Source organism: Anoplophora glabripennis, unplaced genomic scaffold, assembly GCF_000390285.2.
Source record: "Anoplophora glabripennis isolate ALB-LARVAE unplaced genomic scaffold, Agla_2.0 scaffold344, whole genome shotgun sequence".
Classification (NCBI taxonomy): domain Eukaryota; kingdom Metazoa; phylum Arthropoda; class Insecta; order Coleoptera; family Cerambycidae; genus Anoplophora; species Anoplophora glabripennis.
Window position 1 is genome coordinate 18,086 of NW_019416438.1, and position 13,624 is coordinate 31,709.

At 33.2% G+C, this 13,624-nt stretch overlaps 1 protein-coding gene across 1 annotated transcript in view; it reads right to left on the reverse strand.

The window, feature by feature from the left end:
• Nucleotides 1–13,624, reverse strand: part of LOC108910557 (titin) — a gene marked incomplete at its 3' end in the record, with an annotated part of 178,869 nt that overhangs the window by 18,077 nt on the left and 147,168 nt on the right. The window contains exon 5 of the mRNA XM_018715198.1: nt 7,302–7,477. Within this exon, the coding sequence (XP_018570714.1) occupies nt 7,302–7,477 (176 nt within the window). The remainder of the gene's footprint in view (nt 1–7,301; nt 7,478–13,624) is intronic.

Below are 13,624 nucleotides of genomic sequence, written 5' to 3' on the forward strand. Positions count from 1 at the left end.
TTGCAAGTAACTTTTGACCGGACTGATATTTTTTCACGAGACGTCGTTTTGTAAGTCTTTCAGAGACGAACAAAGAACTACTTTACCATTTCTCTGTAGAACCGTCAGAAAAAAAGTTACAGTCGAAAAACGCGAATTTCTAATGTTTGATCAACTTTTAAACAATGTCGCCCGTCTTTTTCAGCGTGCGGATACGGTATATATTATTCTACACTATTTTTACAATCCACTCACAAAAAATCAGCCTGACCGAAGAATTATGCATGCATACCCCTATATTTCCTGGTCTAATTTAGAGTAAAAAAAAGGAAAGTTTACTACGAGCACAATTGTTTTCATTAAAACTTACCCAAGTAACTTAATGCAACCGATATGAATGGAAGAGGAAAAAAACGATTTTTAATAAGCCAAATCAATAATTTGGTTTTAAGACGCTTACGCCTGAAAATAGTGTACCTACTCTCTTATTTCCATCCAATTCCTCTGATTTTCCGCGGCATCTGAGACTTTTGTAAACAGCATTTTAAATTAGCGGTATATAAGACATCTATAAATAAATAATAAATAACGGCCCCGAAATAAAAAGCCAGAAGGGGGATAAAATTAATTGCATCGGCCACTGTAATATCCTGGAGATATGTGTGAAAGAACAAAGAAGAATTTTCGGGTGGAATAAATTGGTGTCTGCGGCTCGGAAAATTAATTTTCATCTCGAAGTTAAAGTCGGAACGTTCATATGAAACACGTACCGAGAGACCGAGGCCGCTGTATGAAGTTACTGTGAGTAATTTAATGAGGATAAGCTGACCTCACTGAAAAAAATTATTTATGAATTCATTGTACATCACATCAATGCCTGCATGTCGCTGGTCACCTATAAACGCTGTGAGTTGTGCATGACGTGACTGTGCAACTTGTGTAAGCATAGAAAATGTATACGGGGTGTTCAGTTACTGACGGGCTAAATGTCACCAATAGATTCCATTATGAAAAAGCAGGTAGTTCCATAACATTCTATTTTATAATTAATAAAATCTTGTAATTTTATAATTTTGTTATCAATTAAGTGGTAAACAATCTTCTGTGCTTTCTTCAGTTTCTAGTTTTATACTAACGATGTAGATTACAAATGTATGTTGTGTAATGCTTAAAACATTTATGTACATATCTCTGTTGTCATTAAAAAGTGTATTTTTTTGGATTACTTTAGTTGAAGAGACACACCCCATTTATATTTATATAAATATGAGAATATTCTCAAACTCATTTACTTAACTGAACACATTCTTTAGTAAACTATATAAGCGGATTTCTAAAGTTTATAGGCAAAATTTAATTAATTGTTTGTCAACTCAATTGGTATTATTATAGGGATTATTATTATTATTATAGGGATACATGGTAAGATACGTCTCTAGCTTTATTTGTTGTGCTGGCCTTTGCAAGCAAGTTCTTCCGATCTGACAAGAGCTTTTCCTGGTCTATGTCGATGATTTACGGACCTGGTATTGCTGTAATCTTAAAATACTGCTTGTTAAGGATTGTTATGAATGATACACTTGGAAATATTTACATAAAAAATATGTTTGATTATAAACATTACTAAATATTGGTACGTTGATTCTACTGAAAGTAAATTCAATGTCGGAAAAAAATGTTAAGTAACAAAGTAGTAACAAAACAGTATCAGTTTAATAATTTTGTTTTTAGAAGTGGCAACTGGTACTTTATCAAAACACGGAACATAAGTATAAAATAATGATTGATTTAACTAATTACTGCCTTACAGGTCTATATATTTCAGAAATAAAAAAAGACTCCCCGGAATATATTTGAATGAATTACTATATCTTTTGACTACTAATCTCAACTATTGGTAGAAATTTAATTAAAAACCGTTAGCAGATGATGCGGTCACTTGTTAAATATGAAATTTAGGCTGGAAAATTTTTATTGTCCACAGCTGTATCCATTATTTGTCAAACGCAAACAAATGCCGTATCGCGTGAATGGTGCATATGGATAATTGGTGGTACATACGTCGTGTGTTGAACGTTTAGGAATATTTGGAGGGATATTTGACTTGTGCTCATATTTCACATCTGTACATCCATTGTATGATAAAACTAATTTTGTTTTATTTTGACTGATTTGAGTTTGGCCAAATTATCTACAAATATTTGACGAGTGATCTCATTATTTAGAGCAGTCAAAATATATGAATGAATGAAAATTATAAATAAAATTAGTGAAGGGAAATATGTTATGTATTTTTCTTTTGTAACTGTTGCAGAGAGCAATTCGGGATAACATTGTACGCGCTAATTTTTAAAAAGCGTTGTAATTATAGGAGGTACTGAATCTTCTGTTTAGACTGAAATATTTAGGGAGGATTTGCTACATCGTTGTTCTTTAAGTATCGTTAGTAGGAGTGAAATATTTCAACCAATTGATCGATAACAGGAAGAATTAGATACGTAAGGTGTTTTGAGAAAGGTACTACAAATTCTAGGGCTTAAAAAATTAATATAATTTTTGTCCTATAGATCTCCTTTTGAATCTAAATGACATCAAGATCATTTCATTAAATAAACTTTTGGTCGTATCCGCTTCTTAAAACAAAGTGCATCATATCCATGCAAGTTTTTGAAAACATTGAGCGTTATTTGTTTTCGATACAAATTTGTTAAATATGGCAAAATCGATTGCGTTTTTCTTGAAAATAACGTATTTTAAAATATCGATGCAATAAGTCATACTTAGTTGGCGACCTCCACAGAATAGTCAAATAGTAATAATATTGACTGATATTGAGAAAGGTAACGCAAAATTTGACTTTAAATCATTATTTATACCAGAAACAATTAGAGGATATATTTTATATTCTTTAGGATTGTCAGTTGCTCTATGTTTTAAGTCTTTTTGGAAGAATACCGATTTATCGTTGACATTTCGTTACAATCTCTTGAGAGTTCCATAATTAAGGTTTCTTCATTATCTTGATGATTTTTTTTAGAAACCATATTAAATCTATAATTTTTAAACAAGTTCTTACAATTCTAATTTAATACTGACAAAAAGAAATCGTAATTACAAAGATATATAAGTTGGTATAGATTTAGCAATTGATTTAAGTGACTGTAAATGGTGATATTTTTCTTTAGTAGTCTTTAGTCGGTTTCTATTCACGAGCTGTAAACACGAGATTTATATGTACAGCAACAACTGTTTAAACGTGTTTTTCTCAAAACTACGTTTTCTGAACTTATGTAAGCTCTAGATTTTGAATCCAATAAGATATATTTCTTTTTAATTTAAAGCAAAATAAATTCATTGGTTGATATACTAACAAAATAGGGAAACATATATTTTTTATGCTTTTTAACACCTTTAATATAAAATTGGTATGCTCACCATATTCATTCAAGTTTTTATTGTTTTATTAGTACCCCCAGCATTGTATTTGTATCCTCTTTGAAAAAAGTATCCTGAAAATTGTCTTATATTTTTACTAACTAGATGTAAATACCCCCGTAAGGCTTGAAATTGTGAGATATTCTGAGAGATTTGTTACGTGTCATTATTTCTGGAAAGCGGCACACATTGACCGCTGTGAAAACAGCAGCCAAAGATAGCGGCAAATTTAGCCGATCGCTCCCGAACGATATCATCGATGCCTGTGATGGATGTCGTCAATTTCGATATACCGACGATCCGGCTGGAAACTGTAAATAGAGAATTTACCCCATTTACGAAAAATAATTACACTCACAACGCAAATACTCCAGTTATTAGATATAAATTAATCACTTATAACAATAAGTAAACCCATAAAGCTAAACAAAAAAAAAATTAAAATGCGCAATACAAAGTATCCTTAGGTGCTTAAAATAGAGTAGGACAGTACTATACATCCTTTAAATATAAAATAGCGACGTGGTGCATAAAAAGGCGTTATTTACTTTATTAATTAAATCGACAGCCGAAACAAATTTATCAGCAAATTATTTAGAGGGTTACAAACATCCCTTAAATATTAAATTCAGTAGCAACTAAACGGACCTTGATCCGATATGGTGCATGGTAGTAAAACGACTACCGAAACAGATTTAATCGCAACTTACAATGTGTCCCACTTTTCATGGAGCCACCCTGATATCTCGCTCACCTGATATTCGAATATTTTGAATATATACCTATAAAGTGAGTCTTAGATGTAACCATATTTGATTGTAGTCAGAGGTGTCCCATTCTGAGATGGAAAAGAGGGTCGATTTTTCAAAAAAAAGTATTAGCGATTTTTTTAGATGAAGAACTAGTAAGATATTCTTAATCAGCACCTTTAGAAACCCTTTGTACAAAATTACATCGTTGTTGGTTTAAAGATGTTTGAGATATGGGCCGTAGAAAGACAATTTTTTTCAACTTAAAATAAGTAAGTTATTATGAGTCTCTTAAATCATGAACTTAACTTTTAATCAAATGGTAATTAAAGTAAGATTCACGTCATCCAAATAACCATACGTATTAAAAAAGCAAGATTCAGTAATTTTTAAACGTAAGTACAAAACAAACTACAACATATGCTCAAAATGTCCATCACCATTCCAGATGCATGCACGACACCTTCGAATACAATTTTCGCGCACTCGCTGGGAAACACCTAAAGAAAACGAAATAGTGGTACGCAAAAAACACTCAGACTCAGTCCAATTCCAGATACCAACTGAATTGGGTATTGCTGAACAGCTTAATAACTCGTGTTATCTGCCGCGTCGTTGTCTCATTGCTCGTTATGAATTTTATCGAATTTCAAATTTCAAATTTATAACAACGTTAATTATTTTTTAGAATTAAGACTGTAATTTTTTTCTCGGAAATGGTTGAGTTTAGGACCCATCTTTTAATGTATTCTATCGTCTGTTAAAATTAAGGCAGTCAAACTTCTAACACCCTGTAGTTAACAATATTGCTGGGCGTGAAATAAACATTTTTTAATACTTTTATCAGGAGGGTTTCTGCAAGAAGCTGTAAAAATGGGAAGGAGCAGCATTCGAAGATGTATGTTCCCAGTACCTAGACGTTGAGTAAATCGTCTGGGGCTGGGAGTATATTTTTGATGCTGCTTAGATCAACGTGGCTACAAAGGAACGCAGCTCACCAATTCGTATGAAAAAACAAATTAATTTTTTCCCTGCCGAAATGTATTTTTGTACCTCTTTTGTTACGAGCACTTTTTTGTTAAGAAATAATGAAAGTACTTAAATTAAATTTTAAAAAAATTTTTTGCTCCCTTTTTTGCTATAAAAAATTTTCCCTCCGCCCTCCCCCCGATTTTTTTGCTCCATTTTTTGTCAATTTTTAACAAAAAACAAAAATACAAATTTCAATTAAATTTTAAGGTAAAGATCGAAGATTTTTTGTTAAATTGTTTGCTCCCTTTTTTGTTATAAAAAATTTCCCCTCCGCCCCCCTACCGAATTTTTTGTTCCATTTTTTGTCAATTTTTTACAAAAAATAGGCAAAAAATTTCTCTCGCTCCGGATCAGAAATTGCAAATTAAAACAAATGATTTGTCAAGAAAATTCTCTCTCGTTCCGGATTTTTCCGGAACGATTTCCAGATTAGCTGAAGACTAGTTTAATTTGAATTTTATGATTTGAATGAATTGTTACTGTTCTAGTTTCATTGTACCAATGAACCAGAAACTCATGAAATTTCACTTTTTAAATAAAACAGAAGTGAAGCTAAGGCAAAATTTATTAAAAAAACATTATCACAATATCTCTTTACCAATATAACACAATTTAGTATATTGTAATAAATGGAATAAGATAGGTAAGGACTGTCTAATAACTAGACCGTTTGTTCGTGCTTCAAAGATACAGGGCGAATGCGACACACCGACTTTCCGTCATTTCTCGACTCTCGACTCGATATTTCACCGTCTTCGTGGTCTAACTAACATGTTTCGAAAACTCCAAAGAATTCTGTAAAATAAAATAAAAAAAATTGGTACATACAGGGTGTTTTGTACTATAATACACAATAAAATGATTACCCATTTAGACAATGCACTGGAATTTTTATACATATTATTATTCATGTCAAATTTGACATTGCATTGTTGCAAGATATAATCCAAAAACTTATCTTTTGATGGAAGACCAAATTTTCAAAAAATAACAGATTCGCGCCAAAATGACCTGATACTTAATATTGAGAAAACAAATTGCATATTTGCATTCCAGAATCATGGAGTAGGTAGATAAAGAATTAAACCTAACTTTTAATAAATCAAACTTAAAGTCATAACATAAAGTATCGACTTAAGAAAAAAACTCAATAAACCATATTATGCTATCTCTCGCATCAGAGATTCTTTACCAATTTCTACTGTAATTAATGTGTACTATAGCCTTGTGTATAGTCACCTAAGTTTGTTGTCCAAAACGAATTATACGTATCATACGGATAGGAGATCATGTAAGCCCCATTTCATTAATTATAGACTGTTTACTTTTCCCTGTATATTTATATATAACATTGTTATATGCAAGGCAATTTGCGAATAATTTAGCAAAAAGTGGTTCCTACCATGACTATCTGACTAGGCATAGAGACCTGTTGTACATTCCAGGGCATAAAATTACCAAATTTGAGAAATATCCATTGTACATGGGAATAAAGCTTTACAATCAACTAGTACCACACCACGTCACCTTGTTGCATCTAAGTCCGCATAGAAGCTACTTAATTAAATATTTAAAGGATGCTTGTCACCCTCCAAATAATTTGCGAGTAAATCTGTTTCAGTAGTCGATTTTACTAAAAAATAACTTACATTTTTATGTACCATGTGGCTTTTTTATATCTAAGGGATTTTTAATACTGTCGCACTCTATTTGAGGCGCTCTGGGATACTTTGTATTATGCACTTACAATTTTTTTTATTTAGTTTTATAGGTTTACGTATTATTATAACTGATTTTATTTTTATTAATAGGAGTATTTGCCTTGAGTGACCGTCCGTCCGTACATTGGAATTGACGACATCCATCACAGCGTACATATCCATAGCATCGCTCGGCTAAATTGGCCGCTATCTTCGGCTGCTCTTTTCACACCGGTCACACATTTTTAAGTGTCAAACCACCTAGAGATTGACTCTACAGTTTTTACTACAGATAACAATAAATCTATAATTTATACGAAAAAGCAATCTTAATTTTTAATGTTCTGTGGTCTCTGAATATATGTACTATGTTTTTTAAATCTCTTGCACCTCGAGGTGTACTTACATACTCATACGTGGTGTTCGAGAGGGGTGTGATGTCAGTGGACTCCTCGCTGGACTCATTTTTCCATCTTACCGTTGCCTCAGGCCTCGCTCCCGGAACTGTGCACGTGAATTTGGCCTCCATTCCCTGGACAACACGATTCTTCTCGTCGATCAAATTAACGTGCGTCGGCGACACTGCAAACAGATTTGCCTAATTAGTTTGCAGGATCATTCTAATTCGCATGGCTCGGGCGCTTCAGAGTAGAAAATACAAACTAGACTAGGGTACACTTTTTTCTTTAAACGTGTTGTCAATCGTAACAGTGTTTATTTTACTCAATGTGGAATAAGTACAGGTTTATTGTCCCATTAATATTTTTATTTTTAAGTTTAAGAAAGAATGAAAAACCTAGAACCTCATTATACAGGGTGTTCGAATTTTATGCAGGAAACTTCGAGGGCAGATAGATCTCTTTAAAATAATATGTGTTTCCTTATTAAACAGGTTAAACAAGATAATCAAAAACAAAGAACGCACTTGACCTTCTTTCTCAACTGCGAGCTTTGACTGGGACTGTCTCTGTCATACAGCTGATTATTATGTACGACAGTCAGCGCCTTTTTTATACTGATTTAAATTATTTGAAATATAAAACACCACATAATTATTAAAAGATGTTCTTTAATAATGCATTACAGTCCATTATTATTATTTAAAAACAGTTCTAAGTATAGTATTTTTAAGTTTCTTATAAAAAATATTACTTTTGTTTGCTTTCCAATTCCTGTCAAAATAGAAGTAGACGTTCCCCTTACGCCCTGTATATGCGAGTATGTAGTAATCTATACTACCATTTATGAGTAAACGAGCGTGAAATAAGCATCCTAAACTGAAATTAATATGGCTCGGTCGACTTCCTCGTTACAATGGCTAATCAAACATTCAATTCACAATTAGCGAACTACCAGTCGTCCGTGGAGCAGTTGGAAAAACGAAGTTCGAAGTCGTGAATGCGGAGGCTCTAATTGAACAACAACGTGTTTACCTAAAACTACAATCGATTTGTTGGGCGCAACTGATTCGATGGAAGAGTCCTGGAGAGCGAATTCTGTAAACCTAATTGAGCGATAACGGTATCCCTTTTGCTAAACGATTCGCCGACGGTTTGCGAAAATTCAGCCATACGAGTTCTTGGAGAGGTATCAGGATTTTAACGAAAACAAATTTACTAGGGTATACGCGGATTATTATTAATGTAATTCTTAGTTGTAGCTACTTGAGGAAAAATGAATGTTAATTTTTAGTCGACTGCAAATATTTCTTTTTTCGAAAACATCATGTTATTTATGTGTAGGGTGTCTCAAAGTCTGGGCCTATTGTGAGGATACAAAAATTTTAAATAAAGCTTCATTTTCAATCGAAAGTATTATCTTTGGGATTGGTTTTGTTTGTAGGCTTCTGTGGCTCACTTTCAGAGCGAACTGAAGAAGAGAGCGATATGTCTCTCGAAACGTCATAAATCGACGACGTGACGTGGCAATCATTCAAACATCTTTAGGATTTGACAGAAATGACTAATAACGTCATCAACTATATTTTTCCCATAAACATATCCAAATTAAAAAGCTCTTTTTTCTAATAAACTTTTATTAGAAAAAATTTCTGTATAACAGTCTAACTGTATTAACATTGTTTCTTACCCTTCGGTCAATTATTTGATTTTTCCGAACAGAAAATGCATCTTTATTTCGTCGCAAGGTCGCCTCCAATCTTGTAATGGTTCTATGATCAGGAATGAGACGCCCTGGATACATTTCTCGATATAACTCAACAGCTCTTCTTGAATTTCTTTGTGACCCGTCGTAAATTAGCAACATATCAAGTTTTTCTGAATGAGAAAACATTTTGCGAGCACAAAAGTTNACGTAGGTAGTCCTTATGACGATCACATATTTTTGGCCACAACTACGTTTATATGTTTTTTTTATCGAACCAAGAGTTGTTATACTACATTATAAACATTGGTCTGGAACAGCCCCGTTTTAGAGATACAGAGTGTTGAAGTCGTTAAAAAAAATGATTTTTTGTCTATATCTCCGGAATCTATCACCTGATCTCAATAAAATTTGGTACAAATAATTTATCACAGTAGGCCCATTTCCCAATATGAGCTTTAAAGGTTCAACCAGTGGTGTACAACTGGGCAGGGGTCATCTCCTTTTTTATAAAAAAAAACCACGCCACTGCATTTTTTACAAGATACTGTAACGGATTTACGTTCTAATGCACAAAATACGTAAAAAAGGTAACTTGAAATTTTTCCCTAAGGATCTCCATTTTCAAGTTATACCAATACAATCCCTTGTACATACATTTCTAACAATAATAATATTACAATTACATTTATGTTTATGCTTAAAAGTATGTGGAATTTGTAAGCACATCGACAAAATTCTTTACACTCGTTTCCACACCAACTGTGAGGTAGAGTTCCTTACACGTTTTAGTTTCCCCAGGAAGCATAACCCACTATCTTTACAAATAAGAACAACTTAAATGAAAATAATAATAATAGTACATTTACCAAAAGCGAGGGGTAGTGAATTTTCACATTCTGCATATTTGGTCACAAGAAAGTCTTCATGAAATTCGGACAAGATCTTTTCAACAGAATTTTCTGTGAACATGTGGCTCGGAATAATTTGCAATAAAGTTTGTGAACCTTTCTTCTTGCCACCTGTCTAAATTCCCATTCATTTCTACACTTTCTAGAAAACCGTCTATTTGAATTATTAAAGAATGTTCCATTAATTCTGGGAGAATAATATAAGAATGGCTTAATGAAAATTATATGGGGGAATGGATAGGTAGAAGACCAAATGCCAATGTCAACCATAATGGTTGCAGAGGGTCCAGTGTCTTGGCCAGCCAGATTACCATATCTAAACCCCCTAGACTTTTATGTTTGGGGTTACCTGAAAAGTAAAGTTTATTCTACTCCAACAGATACAAGACCACAACTACTGCAACTAATAGAAGACGGGTGTAAAGATGTCATAAATATATCGATGTGGGTGGTTCGCATTTTGAATGATTGTTGTAAATACGTAACATTAATTTTGTTTCTTGTTTAGTTGCTGTTGGTAAATATATTTTTATTATTATTTTGATTTAAACTGTTTTTATTTGTAAAGAGTATTAGGCCTCCAGAAAAAACTAATATACGCCAGTAACACTACCTCACAGGTGGTGTAGAAAGAAGTGTAAATAATTTTGTTGATGTGCTTACAAATTGCACTTACTTTTAAGCATAAACATAAATATTCTTGTAATATTATGGTTAGAAGTGTCTGTCACATAATGATTGTATTGGTATGAATAACTTGAGAAGAAATTTGTATGTTAAAGTGTGTGTCTTTAACATACAAATTTCTTTGGCTTTTCTTTAAATCACCGAAGTGTGTACTCAAGATACAGTCGTTATTATTTAAGTAAGTTTTTTTGTAAAAAAATGGGTGACCCCTGTCCAGTTGTACACCACTGGTGGAACCTTTAAAGCTTATATTTTAGGGAATGTAAGGCCTACTATCATAGATTATCTGTACCAAATTCTATTGAGATTGGTTAATAGTTAATAAACAAAAAATTAATTTTTTTAACAACTTCAACACCCTGTATCACTAAAACGGGGCTGTTCCAGACCAGTGTTTATGAGGAAAACACATATTGTTTTAAAGATATCTATCTGCCCTCGAGGTTTCCTGCATAAAATTCGGACCACTCTGTATATGAAATATACGAGACATATCCACAAAGTAAGAGTACTGAGATTCTGAAACTCTGCGGTTTTTGTTTTCGACAAAGTTTGCAACACTACACGCATTGCCAACTTGTCAAACTCAGTTGGATTTAATAATACCTGTTTCTAACGTTGTTTTGTACTAGGTTTTTAAAATTTGTTTTTTAAAAAAGTGGAATTTATCTTGTTGACAAAATCCTAATATGTTTTGAATAGTAATATGGATGAATGTTCCTGTAATTGTAATATCCTTGTAAGACCTGAAGATGAGGTGTAAAGCTTGACCTCGAAAACAGTAGTCTTTTAAAAATAAAAGGATTGTGAGAAAATTGGATCTTTTCTCTTATTTCTAAAATAAGTTACAATGGAAAACTCACATTTATCAATTTTGAACTTAGGAAATCAAAACTGTTTATGTGAAAAACAATCATATGTCCCAAACGTAACTACTTTCAAAAAGAACTTGGAATCTACAGATAAATTTTAGTTAACCTTGACTTCACTTGCCGATTTCACTGCTTTGTCAAAAATTTTATCTATCATGAATATGAATTACAAAAAATTGGATGAATGCAAAATTCACACAGCATATTAAAATTACTATAATTTTTTCAATGCACACACTACAGCCGCATTCCCAGTTTTCACCAACTCGCTAGAAAGTGTCCGAATTTACGCGTATTTGTTGTACTACATTAAAAATCCGCTGTCATCTTTATTTCAATTTCTGAGACATTAACTAAACTTTTTATGTGGGGTCACACAAAACTATAAATTCGGGGAGCTGTTTGGGCTGGGGACCATTGTATAGATATAATAATGGCCAATATGCTCGTATTTCCTCCAACAGAGCCGGTATTACCTTATCCAAAAGTATACAATAAACATCACCTGTAGGTCTGAGGTCTATGATCATCACATCAAAGCATCGACATGTATGCGAATCCTACATTGATCGAACCAACAAAATGTGGGTTAATTTGTATTTATTTGCAAACGACTTATAAGAATCTAATCTCGCTGAAAAATCTTGGAGAACAAGTGCTTCAACTCTTCGATAAGTACTTACTTATCTTAGCTTCCATGGGATTCTATAAACTGTCCAGTGGAGCGGGTCATTTATCACAACATCTAGGATCCGTTCCTCAATATTTAATGGAACCTGCTGTTGTGGGCTACGATTACTATTAAAGGTGGGACGAACAATTATGGCATCAAGAATACGTTGGAACACTTCAGCAGATGTTCTATTTCGATTGGTACGTGCCTTTGTGAAAAACGCCATGCTTTTCGCGATCTGCGGCAGGCCTCTTCATAAATTCAAGACATTCACAGTTACTGAATGTGATGAGGTATTCACTCGGGTACTAATGTAGCGCAAAATCAATACAAAATTAAAAAATAACAGTTAAACAAGATAATCAAAAACACAGAACGCACTTGACCTTCTTTCTCAACTGCGAGCTTTGACTGGAACTGTCTCTGTCATACAACTGATTATTATCTACGACAGTCAGCGCCTTTTTTATACTGATTTAAATTATTTGAAATATAAAACACCACATAATTATTAAAAGATGTTCTTTAATAATGCATTACAGTCCATTATTATTATTTAAAAACAGTTCTAAGTATAGCATTTTTAAATTTCTTTTAAAAAAATATTACTTTTGTTTGCTTTTCAATTCCTGTCAAAATAGAAGTAGACGTTCCCCTTACGCCCTGTATATGCGAGTATGTAGTAATCTATACTACCATTTATGAGTAAACGAGCGTGAAATAAGCATCCTAAACTGAAATTAATATGGCTCGGTCGACTTCCTCGTTACAATGGCTAATCAAACATTCAATTCACAATTAGCGAACTACCAGTCGTCCGTGGAGCAGTTGGAAAAACGAAGTTCGAAGTCGTGAATGCGGAGGCTCTAATTGAACAACAACGTGTTTACCTAAAACTACAATCGATTTGTTGGGCGCAACTGATTCGATGGAAGAGTCCTGGAGAGCGAATTCTGTAAACCTAATTGAGCGATAACGGTATCCCTTTTGCTAAACGATTCGCCGACGGTTTGCGAAAATTCAGCCATACGAGTTCTTGGAGAGGTATCAGGATTTTAACGAAAACAAATTTACTAGGGTATACGCGGATTATTATTAATGTAATTCTTAGTTGTAGCTACTTGAGGAAAAATGAATGTTAATTTTTAGTCGAGTGCAAATATTTCTTTTTTCGAAAACATCATGTTATTTATGTGTAGGGTGTCTCAAAGTATGGGCCTATTGTGAGGATACAAAAATTTTAAATAAAGCTCCATTTTCAATCGAAAGTATTATCTTTGGGATTGGTTTTGTTTGTAGGCTTCTGTGGCTCACTTTCAGAGCGAACTGAAGAAGAGAGCGATATGTCTCTCGAAACGTCATAAATCGACGACGTGACGTGGCAATCATTCAAACATCTTTAGGATTTGACAGAAATGACTAATAACGTCATCAACTATATTTTTCCCATAAACATATCCAAATTAAAAAGCTCTTTTTTCTA